At 35.1% G+C, this 26,769-nt stretch overlaps 3 protein-coding genes across 4 annotated transcripts in view; all 3 read right to left on the bottom strand.

The window, feature by feature from the left end:
• The window catches only part of LOC124639751 (serine/threonine-protein phosphatase alpha-2 isoform-like), a 56,377-nt gene extending 56,042 nt beyond the window's left edge, over positions 1-335 (bottom strand). The window contains exon 1 of one of the 2 annotated variants that reach the window (XR_006985496.1): positions 102-334. Coding sequence is in view for 1 of the 2 variants with exons in the window: in XM_047177218.1 (XP_047033174.1) it covers positions 102-162 (61 nt within the window). In the remaining variant the exon portion in view is untranslated. Of the gene's footprint in view, positions 1-101 lie in introns of both variants that reach the window. The other variant, XM_047177218.1, reaches the window with a different exon arrangement.
• Positions 336-1,012: 677 nt separating this feature from the next.
• LOC124639649 lies at positions 1,013-7,640 on the bottom strand. The gene is made up of 12 exons (XM_047177089.1): positions 7,554-7,640; positions 7,026-7,151; positions 6,395-6,589; positions 5,871-6,010; positions 5,402-5,576; positions 4,949-5,128; positions 4,260-4,410; positions 2,729-2,900; positions 2,215-2,356; positions 1,675-1,808; positions 1,240-1,374; positions 1,013-1,151 (listed from the first exon to the last, which is right to left on the bottom strand). Exons 1-12 carry the CDS (start codon positions 7,638-7,640, stop codon positions 1,118-1,120), a joined length of 1,671 nt encoding a protein of 556 aa, XP_047033045.1. The 3' UTR covers positions 1,013-1,117.
• A 727-nt stretch (positions 7,641-8,367) lies between these two features.
• LOC124639385 (bicaudal D-related protein homolog) overlaps positions 8,368-26,769 on the bottom strand; it is a 119,136-nt gene continuing 100,734 nt past the window's right edge. The window contains exons 6-9 of the mRNA XM_047176721.1: positions 20,463-20,683; positions 13,322-13,474; positions 12,789-12,893; positions 8,368-11,962 (exon numbers count right to left, since the gene is read on the bottom strand). Coding sequence (XP_047032677.1) covers positions 11,834-11,962; positions 12,789-12,893; positions 13,322-13,474; positions 20,463-20,683 — 608 coding nt within the window. The 3' untranslated portion in view covers positions 8,368-11,833. The remainder of the gene's footprint in view (positions 11,963-12,788; positions 12,894-13,321; positions 13,475-20,462; positions 20,684-26,769) is intronic.

The raw sequence follows: 26,769 nt of genomic DNA on the forward strand, positions 1-26,769 counted from the left end.
TCACACATTTTACACTTTTCACATCCATATTTTTGATATTTCACTGAGTTTAGGGCGTAACACTTGTAACTTTGTTTATTTTAAACAGTATCAACATTTACCTTTTAATAATTTTTTTATTACGTTATCGATGTTTAACTCATCTGTGTCTCTGTCTGCCATCGGATATAATTGTGGTGCACGGAATATAGCTAAATAGAACAGGCAAAGGAAGAAAGATTATGAAGATATTTGCCGATTTGTAAAAGGTACAACCTATTTCAATTCTCGGCTAAAATGAATTTCAATGGCGGAGACATCACACTCACACACAAACAAGGGAAACACATCACCACTGTTGCCAGCTTTAGGGACAATTTCCCCCAAAAAAGTGAGGAAAACTTAAAATGTGATGTGATCAAACGACTTGCACTAAGATGAAATATGTTTTTTTTTTCTAACGAATACAAGGATCGATCGATAAAAAGTTTAAATTAACAATGATTCATCTAATTTCAACATCCATTGTAATTCCTTGTACTTAACGAAATAAGAACAAATAATTAATGTATTACAAGTAAAAGTGTTGTAGACAAATGGTCAGAAATTAATTAATAGCCCATACGCGTATTTGATACAAAGATTTTTTTTTTCTTTATTTGGTCAGCAAGCAGTTATTAAAAAATGTGAAGAATTTCCACGGTATTTCGCACTTTTTTTCCTACTGACAACACCTTAACATTGCAGAGTTGCCAACCGAAAAAATTAATATCAATGTTGCCATAGGGTAAAAAATTGTAGTGTTGCCACTTTAGTAATTTAAATTTCTACCATAATTTAAAATTAACGACTTACGTGAGGCTATGTGCCACTTATAACAATTAAATATTAAGCTATAGTTAAAAAAATACAACAAAAATAAAATTCAGAAGATCACTATTTTATTTATCACTTTTTACAAGAAGTACTTCCACATAGCTTCCAGAAGAAATAATACAATTGTAAGCCCAAAATATAAAATATCACAACCTTAACTTTAATAAGAATAGCTTAGTTGTAATATTATATTAATTTAATAAAATTATTATGCAATATTGATTCATTTAATAAATGTTATAGAAAATAAAAATATCAAATATTAATCTTTCTTTCCTCGGTACGGGTGGCGCTTCCTGTAAATAAAAAGGTATTTCGAGTTTATTGCCTAGAAGTTTATGTTATTATCAGTTTTTCTAAAGCTACATATTCAATAAAACTTACGCAGGTATTGTCAGGGTATAGATCTCGAATTTCGTGTTAATATCTTCGAGATGGAAGATGGATTCAACGTATTCCTTGGTAGCTGGCACCGCTGGCGTCTCAAACACCAAGTTCATTATGTAGTCCTCCACGCAACTAGAATTAAAATAAAATTAGTATAAAGATGTCTTACCATATAACAAAAATGTCTTAAACTCCTTATTTTGCAACATAAAGAACAAAACGGTGTTCGTGGTTTGCAATCAAAACCCTCAGTTTTTGACACAATTTGCTGCTTTTCCCGCACTCGGCTAAAAGTCCGCGTAAACCCAGAGTCTTAGTTAGGTACTCACATACGAAAAATTTTACTAAAAAAGGTCCAGCCATTAGCGTGAAGGAGTAGCAAACATCCACAAACAAACTCGTCTTTTTTTAATGTTATTTTCATAAACTTACTATGCGCAAGGCTGGTAAGGCACTAGCTTTTCAATCCTGTTAGGTCTTATAATTTCGACGTATGGATCTGCTACCAGTTTACTCGTGGGCGGCGGTGGCGGACCTTTGCGGGCTTTTGGCGTCGGAGCTGGGGGCTATAGACAAGGTGAAGTTAGTGTAAATAGGTGTGAAGTTCGTGGCTAACTTAATGGCAGCTACGAAGCTTACGACGAAGCAAGCCGCCTTTGTCTGGCAACATTGAATCTCGCAAAAAAATAAGTAGGTACTACGTACGTTTTTTATTTTCCGAATATTATCAGCAGTCATATTATTATAATCGTTCAGTGTCTTTCTTGTTACACATATATGTTATATTGTTTACTACATATTTATTACAAATGGCTTTGTTTATTTCTGATGGCTAAGATAATTTGACACACGCCAAAAGCTATAGATCAAAAAGAAAAGAACCAGAGAGGATTACTATGTTCATAGTTTTGTTGGACATTATGTACCTTTTAATAAATAAAAACTTCTATAAAATATATGGTCACGACAAACCTTAACAGCGCCATACACAACTTGGATGAGACCCTTGACTTCCGTCTCCAGAATCCCGAGGAACTTGGCGACGTTCCATTTGGTCACGTCCTTGTGGTTACCTAGTAGCGCTAGGAGAGGAGTGCAGTCGCATTTTGCTAATCTGTGAGGAATGTGGATATTCTATAATTCTGTAGGTAGTGATTTATGCTAAAGAATACGTTTAGAAGATCCAAAATTCAATAAAAAATTAAACTTTTGTTCATTGATAGCAAAATTTTCGGAAATCTGGCCTGGACAAGGCCTATTGGGTTCTAAAGGGCCTAGGCATATAGGCCCACTCTCTAGGCCCGCTCTTTCGGCTGAAGTTTTTTATTTTAACTAGCAATAGGGCTATTTTTGGGAGTGCTAAAGGTATTTGAGTAAGACAATGGATAGACATACGATTAGAATTAGTATTACACAAATAATCTTAGAAAAAAAGGGCCAAAAAGGCTACCACATATGATTTGAAATGTTAAAAACTCTTGTCTACCTAACAAGATCATCGATGCCCTTCAGCACCCTCGCCGTAGTGGCATCAGCTGCATTGTTTAGCTCTTGTTTCAGTTGAGTACTCGCACGAAGTTCCTCCAACTTCTTCGTCATTTCTGCTATTCTCTTGTCTTGCTTCTCTTCTCTGGCTTCGTTTATATCGCGTTGGTCAACTGTAGGAAGGTTTCATTTGGTGTCAAACTATTAAGCCGATAAAGGTTCTTTCGGAACATTAAGCTATAGTTCGGCCATTCAGAGAATGCGTTCCTGACACGTCGCGATTGAACTGACGACGTAACTTTGCAATGGCGTTGCAGTTACGATAAAAATATTTTTGCTGGTTGTTTACCGTTTTAACAATTGAGGAGCATTAAAACAACATTATTATATCAATAATCAATGAATGTTATAATTTTGTGCCAAACTGAGTGTCAAATAACTTGGTAAACAATATTTTTCTAAATCTATACTGCGCTATTACAAGGTTATGTCAGCGGTTTATATTTTGTAGTGCTGTGCTAAAAATAACAGGCAAGTATCGTAATCTGTTCTTATACAGTTATAATATTAAAATAATACGTTTTGATTTTCTTTTTAAGAATTGGAAAATAATGGACTATAAGACTTAATTATAACTTTTATGAAAAATAAAAATAAAACTATGACCAAACCGCATTTTTATACTTAGATTAAAAATGGTAACCCCAAATGGCGTTATGGGCCGCCATTTTGTGACGCTAAAACAGTCGTCCGTTGTCGTTTCGTGCGCATAGACCACGTTTTTCAAGTGTTTTCGATCTGTTTTTATTTGATTACCCGGCTTTTGTTAGACCGAGATATCAGGATTGATTCTGTTATTGATAATAATATAATTATACATGTAGGCGAAGATGATGATGAAGACACCACCTCCTCAAGCAAATCGGAGTCTGATTAATATTCTGTTCGCACATTCAATTCAATGTACTTGTAACAAAGAATAAATAAAACAATTTTATTATATGAATATTACCTTTTTTTGGTTTCCACTTAAATAACTAAAATATAAAACAAATGATTCCGCCAATTTAAAACGAAAATAATCTTAAAATAATGCGGCGGTTCATTTTGAAGGAACGGTAACGAACTCAGTGTTATGTTGTGCCCATCACTAGTCGTGACTAACTGATAGGTGTCAGGAACGCATTCTCTGAACGGCCGAAGTATAGTTGCAGGAATCCAAGGAGCGGGTCTCATGGAGGAGAACCAGCAAGAAGGAAGTAGGGAATAAGACGCCGTATAACGTAGCAAATTGACCCTGATTATGGTGGTAAACATAGGATAATTGCAATGTTACAGCCATAGTGATTAAATAAATATTATACATAATCACTGGTCATTATGTATGATACCCAAATTGACTTGACAATGTGATAAATTAATTACTTTATCTGGATATTATTCATAATAGCTGGTCAAAGTTAGCCAAAGTAATAAATATGGTAGGTATAAACAACTTGATACTGACCAATTCTTAAAAAGTTTGTACTCACAAATCCTTTGCCTGAGTATATCCAGTTCTCTTCTGATAATAATAGACTCTTGGAGCACTTGGCAGAGCAAGATGAAACATGAGAAGTTCTCAATCTCGGTCATTTGAAAGCGGTTTATGATCGTCGCCACTCTATCGGAACCGGCGTATTTCTACAAAAGAAATTTGTTTTAAAACTGCTCGAGTGTTTATACTTAGCTTATCTAGGTTTAAAATATTTCCTGAACGAGCTATCAAATTCTATAGACGAGTACTCGATCCGATAGTCCTGAAGAGTCTTTCTGGGTCATTACAACAATACCGTTTTATTGAAATACTAGCTTTTGCCCGCAACTTCGTTCGCGTGGAATAGTGACTACCAGCAGATTTTTGATTTGACCAATAGATGGCGCTATATGTCCGGAATATTTTTTTTTTTTTTTGTAATAAAAACTATCCTATGTCCTTTCTCAAGTTTCAAACTATGTCTGTACCAAATTTCACACAAATCGGTTCAGTAGTTTAGGCGTGAAGAAAAGACAGACAGACAGACAGACAGACAGACAGAGTTACTTTCGCATTTATAATATTAGTTTGGATGAAGTTACATTTGTGCCAACGTAAAAGACATCGAATTTTCAATAATCTACCTCTCCATAGTTGTATTGTTCAAAATTCAACTCTCAAATATTAGAAATTGTTTTCACTTACAAATATTTCATCAAGCAACGCATCATGTTTGGCGATATCTTTCTCACAGGCTTGTATTTCCTCTTGGCGTTTGATATCCTCTTTCTCATCAGCCTCACAGATCCTTCGAGAGCCTTTTACTCGTAGGAATTCTTCTAGTTTAGCCAGGTGATTTAGTTCGCTTTCAAATGCTTGCATCTCCTGTAAGTGTAATAATTTACAGTTCTCCGGAAGCTTAATGAGGGACCGCAACTAATGCTTTAAATATTGTGAATAAGTTTAGGAATATCATGACTAAAGGTTCATTTCATTTGCTTTGCAGTATTATATATCATGAAGTAAAGAAATGCTGTTAAACCTTAGACAGGTAGTTAAGATTTTTTTTGTGTCTGAACACTGGGCTTCGACCTAACATTCCAAACCCTCTTAAACGAATTATGACTACTACAGCAAAAAGTATAAGATTATACGTACAGAAATATCTCTATTAAGTTGAAACAGCCCCTTCCATTTCAAAGCTTCTAATTTGCGACAGCACTCGTCTCTGTCCGCGAAGGCCATGGAGGCTATTTCGAATATATCCATGAGGTACATCTTGCCTTTCACCAGCTTGCCTATGGTGCGGTTCCATTGGATGTTGAACCCATTCCTGGGTAGCAAACACAAAGTTTTACTCTTAAGCTTGGGTCAACTAAGGACTTAAATTGATTGAGATGAATCGTGGACGATCAGCTTGATGCTGGATCAATTTAAGGCCTCGTTTGCAGAATGATGATGAGTGAATCTACGGTACTACGGGAAGTCTCTCACGCAACGCAAGATTATAATTTTTTGCTACAAGTTCAGCTTTGTCTGTCATCATATCTACCTAGTACCGTTCGTGGGTAAAAAGAGTTACTACATAAAGTAATACCTATACAATAATCAGGGTATCACCACGGACCTCTCAACAAGCAGTCGATGTATTTCTTCCCTGACTCTTCTGTTGTCAGCGTTGACGACACAGAACCTCTTGGTGGCCAGATCCAGTCTGTTCTCCATGCGTCGGAGCCGATTGTTGGCATTCTCTATCATGCCCAGTTCCTGGAATATTTACATCTAGCATTTATTAGAGGAAAAACAGACGCCTTCAAATAAGGTTTATAAGAGTTTTATTGCTAGGGGTTTTCACAATTTAAAGATTCATACTCAGCAGTGTCTAAAACGATTACTTTGGTAAAAAAGTTATCTTGTATGTTCTCTTTTTTAACTAGCGTCTGAGAAAAGAACTAAAAAGGTTGTCTAAATAAAAGCAAGAGTGTAGATTGAAAAATATAATCATTTGTTTCATTGAAACCAAAAATTTATTCGATCATTTTGCATCAAAAAACCCCCAAATTATTAAAACTTTAAAAATTCCGAATAAAAAAAAAATTGAAGCAAAAATTCTTCATCTTCTTCCCTTTACTTGCGACGATAATTACTCACATCGGCTTCAGTAGGCACTTTCTTGGACAATTCTATCACATTCTTCTGTGCGAGATAGTTGAGGCAATCCAGTTCAGCCTGCTGGGCCCTCTCATCCCTCAGCTCAGACTCCAGCTGTTCGTATTCCACTATGGAGGAACGGGTTCCACTCTTCACGTTGGCGTCGCGGACGGCATGCTGGCCTTTTCGGGCGAGCTGATGATGAGAAGTGCATGTAACTAATGTTCTACCTATTTACGTAAGAATTAAAGATGAATTCCATGACTTAAACTAGACTCTTTAAAATTTTCTTTCTCATGATAATAAACCTGGAATGTGGAACTTATAACTTGTTACGCTTCGCTGTGAAAAAAGAGTTGTTTTATTTGCCTCTGACTTAAAATTATTGCTGTAGTGACTGGCTAAGGACAGAGAGAAGTAAAAAAAGCTGACAGTCAACCTTCGCAATTGAAGAGGCACCCAATAGAAGAATAACAGTAGTCTTAGCAAAGATTTTCAAGTAACTCAATTTTATAAGTATAGGATTGGGGTTTTGCTCTGTTACTTACGATTCATCATTAGACATCTTTTCTACAGAGATTTTTTTACCGTAAATGTTTCATGTACCTAAATGTTCAATTTTCGTACTAACATTGATACAGAGCAGAGTCTCGTGCAGTTCATGTGCCAGGATGCTGAGCTGCTTCTCTTGAGGAGCTAGCTGAGGAACTCCACCGGCTCGCTTCTCCACACTACATTTTGGAGCTAGCTTCAAGTACTGTAAGGAAGGGTTTTGGATGCAAGGTAATTTCCTAGAAATTTAAGTATGTGGAGTTTTTTGAGAAATATAAATTCGTAGGTTTTGCTGATTGCAACTGTAAGGGTGTAAATTAAATTAAATTGAGGTGATCCAACATCATAATAAATTACAGTTTTCCCATAAAACTAGATTTTATACTATAATATTATGAAGAGGTGTAAGAGGTACTGTGATCTTGTAGGAGGTAATCTCTAGATCTACTGAACCAATTTTGAAAATGATTTCACATTAGAAAACTACTTTATTTGGGAGTGTTATAAGCTAATTTTTGTCTAGGTTTAGGAAGAAGCTTCTTCGAGACATGGCCGAAACAACTGGGAATCATCTAGCAGTTAATATAAGCCAAGATAAACTCCTTACAGTTCTGAGGACATTGCTGAGTTCAGCCTCAGGATCCACCACTTTCTGTTCCACCTGATTCGGCTTCCGTTCACCAGGGGGCGCCATGACGATAAAAGAAAAATAGCAAAATGTCTAGTAAACAAATATTTTTATAATACACAACTCTGATAGCTGTTCACGTTGACATTTCAGGTATTTTTGACGTTATTTTTGAAATGTTTCTTCTTCTTTTTTAGATGTTCTTAGTGGCCTTTGTGAGAATTAAGAGGTAAGGTTCCATTATACCTCTGCCGACAACAGGTATATAAAATGACTAGCCGTTTTCCAGCGGTTTCACCCGCGTCCCGTGGGAGCTACTGCCCGCACCGGGATAAAATATAGCCTATGTTACTCGCAGATAATATAGCTTTCTAATGGTGAAAGAATATTTAAAATCGGTCCAGGAGTTTTTGAGTTTATCCATTACAACCAAACAAACAAACAAAGCTTTCCTCTTTATAATATTAGTATCGATTAGTATTAGTATAGATAAAAAGTGAGTGGTAAGGCTAGCTATTTTGCACATGATTTTAGATTACACTGTCAGAAGTGACCGAGACTCCGAAATGATACAAAGATAATGTCTGTAGGTACTGAGCGCTCTTGAGCTTATTTTTTTTATTTACACACAAAAATAAGATTCAATTTTAGTTACAGGTTGGTTTTTCAAGGATGGAGTTTAACTACTCTTGGTAGTGTTACCTCCTGCTTGGATGGGATCAAGCATCTTTTGACGATGTTACGACTCGGATAGGAAAAATATGCACATGCAATGTCAGGAATAAAAACATAATTCCAGTTTAAACTCATTCTTTATTTATTAATTCCATAAACATAATTAATTACTATTTATAATGATATTTCTAGTCACTATTAAGATCTTATAAATTAAGATTATTTTAGGTAAGTACTTATGAAGATGTGATTGTTAGTACACTTGCACTAATAAAACGATGGATTGGATCAGGTAGTAAAATATGTATCAATTTACATAAAGTAATCCGTTGTGGATTTATTACATTATCTAGTTTGAATTAGCAGTAGTATAATTTCTGATAAGATATAAAAATGTCTCTCTAGCAAAATCACCTATCATTTTTTTAAGTTAAAAATGATACTGTTTTTAAGAGAAACCTTGGATAGGTTTATAAATAGTAAATAATGTAATAAATCCAAAGAATTCATAGAAAAATGGAATGACTAAGAAGTTATACTCGCCATAACAGTGTTTTGTGCTAAATAGAAAATTAAAAGTTAAAAATACAAATACAATTATTAATTCTTACAACACAATGAATTGCAAAATTTATTTCGGATACAGCAAAAAATTATAAAATCAATATTTTAAAAAACAATAATTAGTTCAGTCTTAAAAATAAATTAAGTAAGTACAATAATATCTCCGAATTAGTGTTGACATTTTTAATGTAATTTTTAACCTTATTGCAATGACATAAAGAATAAAGTTGTTCGTGCAACTATGTACACATAAATACAGTAATTTATATTGCTTTTGCATTATCCTATTGCATTGTTAAGTAAAATTAACGCAAATTTTACAAAAGAAGTAAAAAAATGATTTTGTATAGTGACACCAGCGCCCCTAGTGGATATTAATGGAACTAAGAATTACTCAATGACTCAAATTAATGCAGAATTTTCAAAAATATACAGATATCTTTACATAATTGGAACTAATACATTTATAAAGTTTCCATGCCAATAATTGGATGTTTAAATGTAGTTTGAAAAAAATAAAGCTCATTTCGAAAAGTATTTTATAGTATAAGGCAACTTGATTTTATTTCAGGCTAAACCATGACTTTAAGGCCTCTGAAGAATATTATAAATAATAGTAATTTGAAGTATTATTTATGACAAAAATATTGAAACAAATAAATTATTTGTATTTATATATCTGAGCAATCTATTTATACACTTGAGCATGTTTATAAAATATATTGTACCTATAAGTATGTAATTTTATATATTATTATTTGTAAGCCTTGAGAACCTATTATTTAAGTACAATAATTCGGTAAGATTTCCCACGGATATTTAAATTTATTTCATAATGAAATGCATTTTTAAGAGAGCTTTATTTCATGACCAGTTTACCACCTCCGCTAAGTCCCGGCAAAATTATTTTTCCCGGTAAAATTACGGCTTTGGTAATTAAGGCAACCAAGAAGATATTTTTTCCAGAAGTGGTAAAAAGGTCTTTAGTTTTCTTCAAATTCTGTTATGGAAATCATTGCCCTCTTTAATAACTAAGTTAGAAAAAAATGTAGATTGTTGTGGTGGGACTTATTTCCGTATAAAAGATAAGACCCATAGACAAGAAATCTGTAGATATTTTTTTCCCCGCCTTTTTTTTGAGATACATTTTAATTTTGAAATAATTTTAAAAGTTTCAACTGTTTTCATTGATTTCAGTGTGAAAATCCACCGTTTATGTATAATCTCCTATGTTCAAAATACTCAAACGTTACTCAACTTACTCAAATGTTACTAACTTTTACTTATAAGTCTTTTTGTCGCTGTTATTTGAGTAAGAGTGACTGAGACAAAATTAAGTGTCGTTTGAGTATTCGTATTTAAGGCTGTCACTATTGTAATACTATAAATACAATTGACTTTACTATAGTAAAGGCACTTTACAAGGCCAGGTACTTTTAAGGCACAGAACAATTAAGTACCAACTATAATTACTATTGCAAAATAATTCAAATATTTATTTAAGTATATAATTCATTTATTTAAATAATGTGACATTTTACTAATATTCGTGAATTTACTACACACAAAATTATTCTAATAAAATCCACCAGATCATGCATCGTCGTCTACATAACTGGTTAATACCAACATTAGCCGGACAATGTGAAAAATGTCTCCATTTTCTAATACTTTATAAGTTTACTCCACCTACAGGTTTTGCAAGGTATTATTTCGAAGGTAATTTGTCAAATTTCTTACATTCTCCGGCCAATGTGGATATCAGACGTCAGTGGAGCCTACCAGTATTTTGTATAGTATTAGTAAGTAATGTAAATAATATGGCTATTAAATGTTCTTCATTATTTAGCAATCTAATTCATATTTATCTAAAATGCCTGTTTTACCACTTTTTAATAACTTAATTCAAAAGATTGGGTAGTACAAGAAAAATAATTGTTCTAAAATATTTTTAAGCGTAGGTACTGGTTCTTGTCCTTTTCAAATTGACCTCTTAATTTTTTTAAAGATGGCGTCACAAATGATTGACGGGAATATATTGCCCCGTCAGCCCATCATTTCAAACTCTTGGCTCACTATCAACTAAGATTTTTTCTAATAGAAAAATCCAATTATAATTTTGTTATCGCCGAGTTTCTATCGGGCAAGACCATGAAATTTATTTTTTTAAGTACTTACCTACAAGGAGGTTTGTATGTACTACTCAACCTCTTTACAAAAGAAGATAAAAATAATTAAGAAACTACTTAATTCGTATCGTGTGTGGTAAAATCAGGCGGTAAAACTAATTTTTACACATAAAGTGCACCAAACATCTCACTTGAAGTGAAGATTTACGTATATTTACCAACTATACATACACATAGTAAGGTAATCTCAATTATTAAAACGTTATTTACAAATAAAGCAATGGGTAAGTTAAGTTTTAAAATGGCTGACTTATTAAAATGGCGGATTACACATGACTTATTTTACGTTAGTTATTAATTTTCGTTTCAAATCGAATCGTTTTGATATTTTTTTCGTTAGTCGCGATACGGACCAAAGATCTTATATCTCTTGGATTTTCGTCCGACTAATAAAAATAATCTGTTGTACTAAATCCGCCTTACAAGGTTATGGGAATGCCCAAATGCCAAATTTTACCAGCCATTTTACAGTGAAAAAACTATAAAGACACAATAAAACATTAAAAATTAAACGTAAACTAATTATAAACAATCTAACTAAGACACTAACTATCACTGCGATAGTGTAAAAATCACACGGTTTATAAAATAAAATTAGAAAATAACCTAAAAACTCGGTGATCGCGGACGCGTCCGTACGGTAAGCCAAGATGGCCGTCGCCACAAGAAATTTTGATAACGTAAGATTTTTGTACAAAAGTATTAAAAATAAACTGTAGGCAGCTGGTAATGTTGATGGATGGTAATATTTGATGATGATAAGGTAGAGAGTTGATATGGTCGAGTGGTCTATGGCTTCATAGAGGCGCACCAAGAGTGGGGTACAACAGATCACCGGTGAAAAAATCCGAGGAGTCGAGAGGTTCTGGTGGGAGGCGGCTGTTCTGGAAGCTTCCTTCGCTTCTCCTGCGTGGTCAGCTTGTGCTTCATCTGCTCGTCGATGAGTTCCTGCATATCCATCTGGAATGTATAAGTCTCGGTAAGTATGTGTATGAAAGTTGCTAAATGTAGGTACGTTGATGTGAGTAGTATGATAAGTCCTTACTCTACTTCAAAACCACTGAACTGATTTCAATTATATTTGGTCCATAGGCTATGGCTTTGTAACTGAGTACCAAAAATAGTTCCCCCAGAACGCAGGTGAAACTCCTTGTAGAACCTAGTTTCACACTGTAGTAGTTGGTTTTAGAAGAACAAGCAAAGTGCCTTTCATTTAAGTATTTTCTGAAAATCCAAGACAATTTTGACCTTAAACTTCAATAACACTTATTTATTTGTTCTTAAATTATTAACGCCTTTTAAAACTACGCTTTATAATATCTGATCCAGTATTTAAGATTACGTAGTAAGTAGAGCGTGTCTGATTTTTGAAAGTACACTTAATGATAAAGACTTGTTATGATTCATGAGATGAACGAAATTTTACGCAAAAAGCTTTTAATTTTTGCCTTCGTTTTTACTTCCTTTTTACAAGTTTTTTTATTTGTGTATTCGATAAATGTTTGATTTAATCTGTTCTAACGCCTGCTGACTACATTATCAAAGAGGATCGGGTTGTTCGGTTTTATTATTATCATCGACCTTTATATCACACAGAGATGGATTGAGCGTTAATCATCCCGGCTTCACTAAACCCATCAAATGATACTTTTAGGAGAAAACCACGTGACAATCTATCTTATATGCCATGGAGGACCATCAACGTAAAGAAAATCGAAGAAAAAGTTTGCAAGAAAATCTTCCAATCTAAGAGTTGTCACTATTGAGTTGATCTCTATCGACATACCTGCCACTGCTCCAACTGCTGGCCAAGGTCCACCTTCTGGCGCACAGCCTCGTACAGTTGACTGTTGGCCTGCATCAGCTCCACTCGGGTCTTCGCTAGAGCCACCTGGAAGAGTTGGAGAACACATTTAATTTCATTCAGACATACATCGATGACATCGTTTACTTTTAAACTTTTCAAAAACATTCCTTAGTCACAGATCTTTAATATCAATCAATTCATATTCAGTTAGAAGTGGTCGTGCCCAAGTAACAGCCGTATGGGTAGACCGACTATAAAATCATATAGGTTTGCCCAGGTCACTGGGTTAAGAAGGTCATATAGGTTACAGGATAGATAACATAGTTTGGGAATAGGCTAGGCAGGTGAGACAAGTTAAAGTAAGTAGTGTTGCACATTCCATGCATATCATCAACACAATCAAGAATTTAGAACCACTTCTCACCCTGCGTAAGTGGCTAAATACAGGTCTACAATCCATTACGTTATCTTTAAACAGAAAAACACATCTTCTAAAACCATGTATGTCTTACCTCAGCAGCCTTCTTCCTCTCCATGGCTTCATCCCTCTCCTGGCGAGCCTTGGTGACAGCCTCGTCGTTCTGTAGACTGCTGTAGTTGGCATCATTGAGGAGCTTGTCACGCTCCTCGGCAGCTGCACGGAGTTCCACTTCAGCGACGGATAGCTGGAAGGAGGGAAAAGGGGTCTTTAGTTTCGTCCTCAGTTTGTAAAGCTTAGAAATAACTTTGTCAGTATGTTCTTAGAAGGACGTAATTGTGGAGATCAACATTTTGAAATATCATGCTGTAATTTGGTTGCTCTAGGTAAAAAGTTAAATCATAAGTATTTTTGTTTCGTAGGTAGCTTCTCGTAGGATTATTTTTGCCGATTCCCAAAAAGAGAAGTTTTTGTAAAAAGAGAAGTTTTTGTAAAGTTTGGTGTAATAAGTACCGGGGGAGTTACAACTTTACGTGGTAGACAGCGAGGTTAATTTTCCATACGTTAATAAAATAGTCTTAATATATTATTAGTGGTTACGACTCAAAATTAAACCTTCTTATCTATTAAATCTACAAACCTTAATATATTCAAGTAAAAGACTTTCTCAAACTAGACAAAGGCAAGTTGCGTGGTTGCCAACTAGTCCATGACTGATTCCTTTAAAGAAAGTAAAGTTAAACTTCTAGATCAGAATTCTAAACAGCATTAAGTTGACTTATGAAAATGTATAAGAATTATAATAATGTATTGCTGAAGTTTCTTTCTTTGCATGGAGGTGCTAATCTCAGGAACTGCCTAAACTACTACAAAAAAAAAATCTTTGAGTTAGGTATGTAGGTCATATGCAAAATCGCTCGCGGAAGCTATAGCGTAACAAAAATTCCAGAAAATTAAAAACAATATAACGAAATCTTAAGGTTCGCAGGTCAAGTATTTTACGAACAACGCGGAATCATAAACTCTAAAGGCAGTTAAACGCCATAGCAAACATTTCATTGACAACAATGATATTTCATAAAACTCCTCTCACATAACGAGGGTTTCTCCGAATCTCCCACGGTATGTATCCGCATCAGCCGGTCGTTCTGCGAATTGCCCGGGCTCAGTTCAACTACTATTGTTTTCGTTCTCGCATCGTAAAACATTCTACTATTGTTTTCGTGTGTTGCCAAGGAAATGATTGAATGGTATATTTTTAGTAATAAAAAAAAAGATTTATAATATTTATTGGTTTATTCTCTGACTTCCCAAAAAGTAGGAGGTTTTTTTCGTCAGAATCTATTTTTAGGTATGATTTATTTTATTGATGAAACGCCTATTTTTTATTTAATGAACAGAAAATGGCATACAATATTGCACATAGAATAATTAATTATTAATAAACGAGCTGCCATTCAAAATAAAGAACCTCCCCATTTTTGAACCAAGAAAGTGTTGGTACTTGGTTTATATGAACAAAGACAGTATGATCAAAGAAACAACATCACACTTAGACAAAAAATCATAAACTATCTTAAAACTTTCAACCTTGGAAGAAACAATAACAAAAAAAATCGCGTTCGTAACAAATGACCAAATAAAAAAAAGAAAGTGGGCCATTGCATGTTACCCACACATTTATAGCAGATCATAGCTAATGTGAGAACTAGCCTTAATACATAATTAAACGTATGTGAAAAAGTGTAAATTCTCTTTGTTGGAAGGTGGGACACATTAGCGGTATGGTTACGCGGTCTATGGTTTGTGAAGCAAGAAGTTAATGATGTCGTTTGTATACCATAGACGTGTGATTATGTTATGATCAGTCTTCGAAGTTATTATGGGTATTACTGAGTCACTGGTTAATACTGAATCACCAATTTTACATAACTTGAATTAACATGCTAGGTATGCTCTATTTGTTTGCAGAAGATTTCTCTTTGATATCTACCCATTCCTGAATTACACATTTTTACTTCTACTCATTTACAACTGAAAAACTTTAGTTCCCACATTACAATTAGCACCATTAGCACCCTTTATTTTAGACACAATTCGTGCATTTTATAATTTAATCTCTATGACTCTGAAACATAGGTACCTAATGTTTAATCCTTTGTTATCGAGTTCACACACCTCTACTAAAATGATCATTTTTTACCAATTCCTACTTTATACAAAAAACAACACAATTAAATACCAGAAACAAGTAATCAACAATTACTCATTTTAAATGGCAAATCAAAATGACGTCGATGTAAAAACGCGCGAATTGCCTTCTGCGTCCGCGCTAAGGTGAATGACCTCTCTGACGTGAGTCTACGTCACTGGGGTCACGCTATGCGGGTAGTTTGCAGTTCAGTCTAGATCTAGATTAAGGAATTTCTAGACTGTATTTAGAACTGAAGGTAAATGCTTATTATTTTCTAGATCTGATAAGGTCCCGAAGGTTTACCTTTTCTTTCCACGAATTAATTTTCTGTTGCCTACGTATAAAAAGTTGCTTTAAGTATTCCTTGTATCCTGAATTTCATCAGCTCTGTTGAAGTTTCAGGGAATAGTTTAAAAATGTAAATAGCGATCCCTATACTAGGTACAAAAACCGGCCTCGCTGCCTCGCCTGCGATTAAGACTCGCGCAAAAAGGGTTCCGTACATACATCTACGTCTACTGTATGGAAGTCCTAAAAAAAGATTATTTCATTGTAGTTTTCAGTATTTTTTGTTACAGTGGCAACAGAAATACAATATCATCTTTAATTTTAATGTCTGGGTGCCACGGTTCTTGAGACACAACCGTGACAGAGGGATACTGAAGTCTTAATGATAGGTATCAAGTTTTACCCTTTGGATACACAACACTAAAACATTATTTTGAGTAGCTTAACTAATAACTATAATCATAAAAGGGAAAATTATTATATTTACTCATATTTTGTAGGTATTAAACTTGCAATTATGTTAATTATGGTAATAAATATAATTACGTATTAAAACCTTAATCGCACTTTCATTTGCATTAGAATTTGGCTCCGTAAGTTGATGTTGTGTGTAAACTGACCTACGAAAGTTAAATTAGAGAAGTTATACAATATATTAAGTAGGTACTCATGTTTGGAGGGAGATCAACGGAAATGATGGAAACTGTACCAAGACCCACTTTAAAATAGATAACTTGATTAGGTAATTAAATAAGTGATTGAATATCTTTATTTTGTATTTACCCAGCGTAGACTTCTTGGAATCGATGGAACCGTGCAACTAGCTTGACTTTTCGAAAGAGCTTTTACAGGCATTTTGAAATAAAATATAAAAAATATTTTTGAGTTTGAATAAAAAATTGATCAAACCAGAGTTTAACGTTTTCCAAGCAAACACAAAAAAAAACAAAGATCTTTTTGTTCAAATATAAATGTTGTATGTCATTATATGAATGTCTGTTCTTATAGATCAAAAAATACCGCCTTCATAAAAATATTCTAAGTCTTTATTTTCAACATATCGCCTTAAAAATCCAGCCATCTTTTAAAACTAGCTCAACCTGTCCATTGTTCAAATGACCTCACCGTTTACCAAAACCGTCCATAAAGGTAGAACCAGTTGCTTATAGTCTCTCATGTAAGGATTGTCCACATCGTTATAGGATATTGTGCCCACGCGTGGTAGTGGGCGTATTACTCATGTGATCTAGATTGGTATTGTTTGACTAACCTTGAAGTTACGAAATTTGTTTCATAGCTTTTTATTGCAGTTAGTAATGTGAGGATTGGGAATTATTTGAGGTAGGTAACTGCGGCTCTCTCTAACACAAAGGGTTGCAAAAGGAGTATGGTAAGTTTTAGTCGGTAAGAGTCTGAGACTCACTCCCACTGCACCCACAGGAGGGGAATTGTTTATCCAAAGTTTGAATCAGATTTCTAACAATTTGCAGGCTTATGCATTTGATGTTGAGTGTTCTTAACATTCTTACTTTACTGATAGCAAGAAGGTGCAGATTTTATTTCTTATTTGTAGGTACTTACCTAAAGTGGAGTAGGTAAACCAAAACAAATTACTTATTCAAAAAGTCTAAGCTCTTATATCAATGGGAAGTTAACCCCAAAAATAGCAACACAGCAAACAGAAAAATACCGTTTACATAACACTAGATATTTATAAAGTAAATGAGCTAAACGTCTTATGAAACAAATTAACGTTCGTAACGGTGGGTGACGCAAAATGCAATGCGGTGCAGCAGCGAGCCTCCGTTCCGGGTCTTTAGTGAACGAGTATTTGTAAAAAAGAACAAAAACCGGCCAAGTGCGAGTTGGAATCGCGCACGTAGGGTTCAAAAGCAAAATCATGTAATGAAAGTAGGATAAAAATCAGCACTCTTTGAACTGTAATAATAATACACTAAGACAGGCCCCAAATCACCATTACACATAACCATTTCCTATGTGTTATTTCTGGGAAAAAGAAGTGGCGCAACAAACTCCCCAGCAACAAAAACAAGTTCGGTATCATAATCTATAAAAAGTTGTCTTTGTTGTATGGGAGCCCCCTGAAAAATGTAAGTATTTAATTCTAGTTTTCATTATTTGTTGTAAAATGTCAGCTTTCTAGCCAGCACGGTTCATGATATGATGGTGATGATGGCGTCCTAGCCGGTTCATGATATACATGCCTGGTACCAGCCGGACGGATTGCAAATTCTTAGTACAGGGTCCCGTTTTAATCTTTGGGTACAGAACTCCAAAAACTAAAATTCAGTGTCGTGCAAAAACCTCGTCGTTATTAGATTTATATCCGTTCTGCGTGACCGTGTTTTGTGCTTATTTTTTTTTGGACGCATTTCTTTATGTAATTAATGAGGCATTTTTATTAAGTAGACCTACAAATAGTATCATGCAATTTTTTTATTTAAGCTTCAGCTTTCCTATCATTCGATAGCATTTGCTGTCTGTTGTTGTTTGGAATTCCCTAGTTAAGATACTCCCATTTCAAAATACTTATATTATATTTTTTACTGGCTGTTTTTCCTCACATGGACACGTGCGTGGACAAAATATAGCCTATGTCACTCGGGAATTATGTAGTTTCCCCACAGAGAAAAAAAAAATCAAATCAGTTTAGTAGTTACGGACATACAAAAAAGTGTTTCTTCTTTATTATATTAACTTCTTAAAAATTAAAAAAAGCGATATTCTAACATCAATTTGGTTGGTCTGCTTTAACTACACATATACAGTCATACAGCCTACTTACATAACCAATTAGGTCGTTCTACATTTGACAAAAAAAAAACACGAGGCTCGTTACAGCCCACCGCCTTGTCCACTTGCTAACTAAGGAAACCACTTAAATTCACAACAAGATAATCCTTATAAGACTGTTAGACGATCACGTTTCTAATTCCTACGTACCCTTGAGTTATGACGTATTGATTGGGTTTCATTGAGTATTTTTTCGTAACGTCAAACTATATAGAAAATTCATCCAGGTTTTTATTCCATCAACCCATATTGGGAAAAGGCAAGCTCTCATAATGCCATTCCGCATTTCACATGTGTTTTTATCTGGGAAAAAAGATGAAATAGTAAGGTAAACTTCTTAAGCCACTTCCCAAGAGTAGGTTTCTTCATATATCTTCTTTTATTTTTGAGTTATAAAAAACGGTCTTAAGAAACATTAATAACATATAAACAGGTTAAGAAAGTGATGAACTTTGTTTCCACAGTCAGGTAGGTCAACTTGGAAGGTTAAATAGACCACCTGCCTTAGCTAAGAGGTCCGCGTCACCACAAAAATCCCAACACATGACTAAACCACCCACATGCAAGCTCTATTTACCTCAAAAACAAAAATAAAATAAATCGTTAAACACCAACCGCCGATCGAGTTCTAACCGAGTCGATTTCCCATTAAATCGATTTCAATCGGTTTAGAGCACAAACGGTATTTCAATTGGACTAACGTGCAGTAACTGTGTAACCGATGCATTGCCATCGAAAGTTAACAGTATCGATAAAATCGATTGCTGTTGCACTATGTTCTTAAGTTTGGTTTAATGGCTTCGTGGATATGGTGGTTGGTCCAGCTTTGACCGTAATGGATGAATGGGGTGGGTTCCTAGAGGCTGAGCTTCATTTTGCAATTGAAAAAGCTTTATGGATTTTGACTTTCAAAGATTTTACTTGGAAAAGAGGTTTCCTGTATCTATCGCAGCTTTAAAATTAAGAGTTTGAATCAAATAACATTGAATCATTCTGCTGCAGGCTGAGTTAATGATAGTGTTAAACTTCAATTGCTATAACATATAAGTGGTTATTTTATAATTTGCTCTTTGCATTTCGAAGTTGCGGTAGCAATCAATTCTTCTAGTCTTCCAAGCCTTTCTCGCTGTTTAGTTCCGATATTTCATGACCATCCTACTCAATTATATTATCCTCTTTAATTTTGTCATCACATCATCTTATCAGCCTATTGCCGTCCACTGCTTAACGTAGCTCTCCCCCATGAGCGCCAACCATCCCGGACTTGGGCAGCCCACATCTTTCTGCAGGCTGCTAAAATTCCAAAGCTATATCAATGGTGTAATGGCCTTTAAAAGTGTCCCATCATTGGCCAATTCAACTGTACGGTAAATACCGATGTGTTTCGATCAATATCAGTCAATGGCTGCCAACTCTTTGTTATATTTTTTGCGGCCCTACGCCTACCGTTACTTATTGACTACCAATTGATTTCAGCACGTGTTTCTGACTTGTATAGATTTTTTATAGGTGAAGGACACGTTTGGCGATAAAACGTTTTACTTAGTTTAAATGGAAAAATTGTGTTCTATCAATAGTTCTGTGGATTCAATGAAACCTTTCATTTTAGAGATATAATTAAATTGCCTCGTTTAAACTATTGGTGATGTAGAAGGTACGGTACACAGCTGTAAAAAAACTACTTAATTGAAATACTTGATTACCTATAAAATTAACTAAGTTTTTTCAAATACGTCAATGATTGGTACACGAAGTAAAATGGGTGGTTTTTTAACGTCTGCATACATAGATACACGGGGCTGTAATATCCTCAATTTACCAAATTTCTGACTGCAACGTTATCCTTCTCACGAGTAGTTAATTTTATTACGTGAACTCCCGAATCTTTCATACACCTCCTGAATGCTATACTTACAATTAGACAGTAAATAACACCTACCTTAGAAGACAAATCAGCAATGATCTCATTCTTCTCGTCGATCTGGCGCTCTCTCTCCAACGCCCGGCGCGCGTGCGCAGCTATGGAGTCTCGTACTCTCGAGCCCTCGAGCGTGGCGTACGCGGCGACGGCGTCGGCGCAGGCGGCGGCGAGCGCTCCACGTCGGAGTGTCTCACCTTCGTCGCCGTCGAGAGATGTCAAGGATAGGTCGGAGTGGAGTCCTGGAATAGAGAATTTAAGTAAGGCATTTTTTCTAAGGAATGGATGATAGGTGGTTATGTTTTGGTGAGATTCCACCAAAATAGAAATGTTCGCGAGCAATTTCTTAGGTTCTGTTTCTTAGAGCGGGAAGACCAGAAGAATCATGTGTCATTTGTCACAGTGTTGCACACCGGTGGAATCGCTTTTAGATGATATAAGAATTGATTGAGAATCTTGGGGTTAAGTTAGTGTTTGCTGCTTAGGGTTTTCGTATCTATGTTTGCAGTTTATCGATTTCCAATTTACTGAGATGCAGCTGAGTAACATGTTTTATCTAATGGAGTAACCTTTTCCAAACTGTCTTGGTATTTACATTTTATAATGCATCTGTATATATCGTTACAACGACTTAGTAAATAACATCGAATGTGAAACGATAGCGGGAACGGAGAAATTGCAGAAATCATTAGGAGATTATCACTGAACTAACCTTTTGTTTTAAGTTAAGTTATTTTTAAAACAAAACCGTGAGACCGTTTTCAACCATCCTATAATTAAACAAATAAAAGTTATACTCAAACTCTTTTTAAACAATAACATGAACAAAAAACTATTCACAAGCGGATGTCATATGATCCCTTGGTTATTATATCGAATATCAATATTTCTTTTTGAATATTAAAACAATCGGCCAGTGGAAAAATGATACCGTTTGGAATAAAAATATTATTAAAACTCGTTTCGAATTCAATTGTTGAGTTTTATTTTATTTTTAAAAGCTGCCTGTTTTTTGATCCATAATATTTCTCGTATCTAGATTAAGAGCTCTTTCACATAATCGGTTTTTTTGCGCGTATAAGCGTATTTTCCCGCGACACTTTCAGTGAAGAAAAACAAAAAGTCGTGGTGGCCTAGTGGGTAAAGAACCAACCTCTCGAGTATGAGGATGTGGGTTCGATTCCAGGTCGGGCAAGTACCAATGCAACTTTTCTAAGTTTGTATGTACTTTCTAAGTATATCTTGGACATCAATGGCTGATAAAAAGGTGAAGGAAAACATCTTGAGGAAACCTGGGCTATTAAGTCTGAAATCACCAACCCTCATTGAGCAAGCGTGGTGATTTAATGCTCAATCCTTCTCCGTGTAAGAGGAGACCTGTGCCCAGCAGTGGGACGATAAAAAGGCTGTAACAGTAGACGATGCGGAAAGAACAGAGCGAAAATTACATAATTTTGGATGCATCAATACAATCAATGTTATTGTCGCATAGCAACCAATAACCATGACCTACTTGTTTAACTGTTTGAGCATTAATTTACTTGAAGAGCCCACTGGGGAACCATTTGTATCGATTTATTATTTGTTTATGTACGTTAATAGGTTATACCCGGACTATGGTTTTATTTGAAACTGTTACCGCGGCTCTAGAATCCAAAGGGCTCCAGACATGGATGGTTATCATAGCTAGTACGAGAGTCAGAGGTAACGCTTCAGCACTACATATTATATGAATAAGCCTGTAGTCTATTCTGCGTAGCTATCTAATTTCCTTCCAAATACTTCGAAAACATTCCGCAGACAAACCGTGTAAACGGTTTTGTGGAGCATAGATTTATAGCATAGATTGTAAGAAAACTTGTTTGTGATAAAATAAATAAATAAATAAAAAAAAAAAAAAACAGCCGCTGTGACCGAACATCGATATGGGTTTTCATTATTTCCTTATGTTTTCTCTTCATTTCAGCTATAAGACGTCCACTGCTGAACATAGGCCTCCCTCATTGCTTTCTAAAAAGCCCATTTGGAAGCAACCTGCATCTAGCGCGTCCTACATGGCCGAATCATTATATTATAGAGACGCCTATTAGATCAATAACTGCACAATATTATAAATTCCCACTTTCTCCATAAACTTTCTCATAGCTAACTGAACAATTTCACGTATCATCCACGCTGCATCAGCGATTGTCGGAAACGTCTAACGAGATCAAGGCTTGATCGATGGTTACTAAGACTCTTTTAATGGTGGAATATTATGTCTTTAGTGTAGGAAAACGGTCATTGACGCTAAGAAGTCATTGCCATCTGTAGAAAGAGGTGTAAAAGATGCTTTTCTAGGTAATTATATTAGAAGTAGCCGATGGCGGCTTTGCGTCCCGTAGAAACTACTTTGTCAAACGGATAAAAGTATCAATCAATCAATATAATTTATTCACCTAAGTTTGTACATAATATCTTACTTAAAGTAGTCTTCTATGATAAAGGCTTTTTAACACTGAAATCATTTTCCAAATCGATCCTTACCAAGATAAGCAAACAAATATTGAGCTTAACATATCTATAAGTATTTAGATACTCACTTGTAAAGTAACCAAAATTCAAAAGCAGACTCTTTAAATACCTCTTTAATCATTGGAATCGAAGCAAAAACTGCAGTCTTTGCAAGTGCATTTCAGTGATTTTGTAACAAATGACACGGTTACGAAATGAATCAGCTATTTACTTACACCACATCTGACTTAACTCGATATTGACTCAAAATAAAATATTTTATGAAAGTATTGACTAATGATTTTAATAGCCTGCCTCTTCGTTTTATGGAGGTATCGGCAAGTGAGCATGAGGGTTCAGGGACTTCAGGGTTTAATCCTGGATTCTGCCGGTGCTATGGGATTGATCGAAAGAGTTGCCGTGGCCTTGGTACAAAGGTTAAGTATCACACTGACATGCTGTACTCACATCAGGAGGGTCATCTGAGCACGTCCCACATCAAAATAAAACGGTTCAAAAGGTCTTGGATTGGGGCATGTTATGATAATTAGAATTTACGATGACAGTTTTTATTTATCAAAACAATCTTGATTTTGTATTTTATGACTTCTACATAATGTGACGAAAATAAGGGCTATGTCTTTGCCTAACATCTGAAGATGACCTTCTCAACTAAAGTTTTGCGAAAACTTTCAATGGCTGAAGCTCCTGAAACTGCTACAGCCACGCATAGCTTTGCCAAATAATGTCATATGCGTCACGTCACTTCGGCGCATGGTACGGAGTGGCACCTTGAACCACCAGCGGTTTAGCCACGTCCCGTGGGAATTACTTCGCCACACTTGGATAAAATTAGCGCGTTCAAGTAACCAAACGTACAAACTCTTCAGCTTTACATTAGTCATCATAATTTTGCAACAAATCACAAAGAAGCGAAACTTCAAGATCGTGATTTGGATCGAATTTTAATGGTTTTCATATATCGTCTAGTGCACAATGTTTCCGTAAGCCAACGATCCAGGAACCGATTACGAAGGTCGTACACAATTGTCTGCAGAATTGCGTATATTGCCGATGTGCTGGCACACTGCAGGTATGTTGCAGTAGGTAAATTTTGATATTCATTGAAATGAATTTTGAGGTGTGTATAAAAACATATTTTGCATTTTTGGGTACTTTTATTTTATGATAAGCATAGAGTGTGTTGTTTTAGGACAGAAAAGAAGATCTTATTTTTCGCTACAATTTAAAGTTTCATCTCTTTCTTGCACTGGAATATCTTTTACACGTCTTGTAAGAGATATGTACAGTATGGACAAAGTAGAGGTGAAGTATGATTTGTCGCATAACGTGTGTGTTGTCTTATTTTAGTTAATTGACAATTACTCAAGCCACAGAATGGCAGTATCATTAATATTGTGAGGTCTTCTTCATATCAACTGCAGGTTTGATCGCCTAGCTAGTCTTACTGTCAGGTTTCTGACAATGCTCCCTGACAGCCTCTCACGTAGCATTGTAACAACTGCTACTGTGTATCATTGGTATGTAGTAAACTTCTTTGTTTATTTAAACTAATGATCTCACGATTGATTTGACGTTCAGTTTACTAATACTGAAAGGTCGGTCATGATATCAACAGGTGAGTTCATTGCATGACCTCATGTTGTACTGAAAATTATAATATTATATATCTTCTTTAGATTTAAATATTTGTGATCGGCAAGATGACTGGGTTACCTTAGGTAGCTATGTCAACTTAGCTAGCTGAGAAGTGGTATACTGTATAGTAAGGTAATTGTAAGAGTTCTTGAGTTTTTATGCCTTGTATACTTAGTCAAAAACTTTCTTTTGTGTTATGTTATGAGCACACACTCAATCTTTAGTCACTCACGCTTTAGTCATAAACAGAACATGTATGATCTTGATGATGTATGATCTTTTACCAAATGTAACACCTTTGTATATCATGTTTTATCATCATCATCTCCCGAGCCTTTTCCCAACTATGTTGAAGTCCGCTTCCAGTCTAACCGGAAGCAGCTGAGTACCAGTTATATATCATGTTTTATGCGAATTTATAAAAAAAATACAAAATGGCGGCCCATACTTTCGAGTTCTGTTCAAAGTGGTACTTCTGATTACTCCACATAGTGACATCGCCCTACAAAACGGTCACGCGAACTGAGGCTACATTTAACTGGTTATTTATGCCGTTTCGTGCAGGAAGTGTGCTTGTAGACCATTTATTTCGTTCACCAACTATTTATGTAAAAGTAAATACTGAAAGTTGGGTGATTCGGTTCTAATTAAAGGTATTCGTGTAGGTAGCAGTGGTGACCGAGACGAGGTTGGGAATATATCAGAATATTTGAAGCATTTCCTAATTATATGGGATGTTATAAGTTCGGCCATTCAGAGAATGCGTTCCTGACACGTCGCGATTGAACTGACGACGTAACTTTGCAATGGCGTTGCAGTTACGATAAAAATATTTTTGCTGGTTGTTTACCGTTTTAACAATTGAGGAGCATTAAAACAACATTATTATATCAATAATCAATGAATGTTATAATTTTGTGCCAAACTGAGTGTCAAATAACTTGGTAAACAATATTTTTCTAAATCTATACTGCGCTATTACAAGGTTATGTCAGCGGTTTATATTTTGTAGTGCTGTGCTAAAAATAACAGGCAAGTATCGTAATCTGTTCTTATACAGTTATAATATAAAATAATACGTTTTGATTTTCTTTTTAAGAATTGGAAAATAATGGACTATAAGACTTAATTATAACGTTTATGAAATATAAAAATAAAACTATGACCAAACCGCATTTTTATACTTAGATTAAAAATGGTAACCCCAAATGGCGTTATGGGCCGCCATTTTGTGACGCTAAAACAGTCGTCCGTTGTCGTTTCGTGCGCATAGACCACGTTTTTCAAGTGTTTTCGATCTGTTTTTATTTGATTACCCGGCTTTTGTTAGACCGAGATATCAGGATTGATTCTGTTATTGATAATAATATAATTATACATGTAGGCGAAGATGATGATGAAGACACCACCTCCTCAAGCAAATCGGAGTCTGATTAATATTCTGTTCGCACATTCAATTCAATGTACTTGTAACAAAGAATAAATAAAACAATTTTATTATATGAATATTACCTTTTTTTGGTTTCCACTTAAATAACTAAAATATAAAACAAATGATTCCGCCAAGTTAAAACGAAAATAATCTTAAAATAATGCGGCGGTTCATTTTGAAGGAACGGTAACGAACTCAGTGTTATGTTGTGCCCATCACTAGTCGTGACTAACTGATAGGTGTCAGGAACGCATTCTCTGAACGGCCGAAGTATAGTTGAAGCATGGATCAAATCTATATGCCAGATCATGTCAAACTTTTTGATCAACTATATCAGAGAATTTTTATGAGTCCAATTTTATGACGCTCAAGAAAAAAGCCAAGTTTGTTCTAGTTTCACTTATATCTTAAATAGAACTCGGGAATGAAACAGCCTTTGTGTAAAAGAAGACCCATACTTTTGGCAAAACTAAATTTTTCATTACATGTTGTTACACAACGTCATTCCAAAATTGACTCTCAATCAAGCCTTTATAAAACTATGCAAAACAAATGAGTCTAGTAGAAATATGACGTCAGAACAAGGGTGGTTCCTAATGGGCCATTAGGATTACCTTGAAGTATGACGCACTTCTTCAAGAAGTGGGAAACTAATACAATATTACCTTACTGAGTAATAAGGAGCTTTATTGGTCTTTTGAGACTTGTAAAGCACTACTATTGGTACTATTGGTACTGGTACTC

The sequence above is a fragment of the Helicoverpa zea genome, chromosome 19 (assembly GCF_022581195.2).
Source record: "Helicoverpa zea isolate HzStark_Cry1AcR chromosome 19, ilHelZeax1.1, whole genome shotgun sequence".
Lineage (NCBI taxonomy): Eukaryota > Metazoa > Arthropoda > Insecta > Lepidoptera > Noctuidae > Helicoverpa > Helicoverpa zea.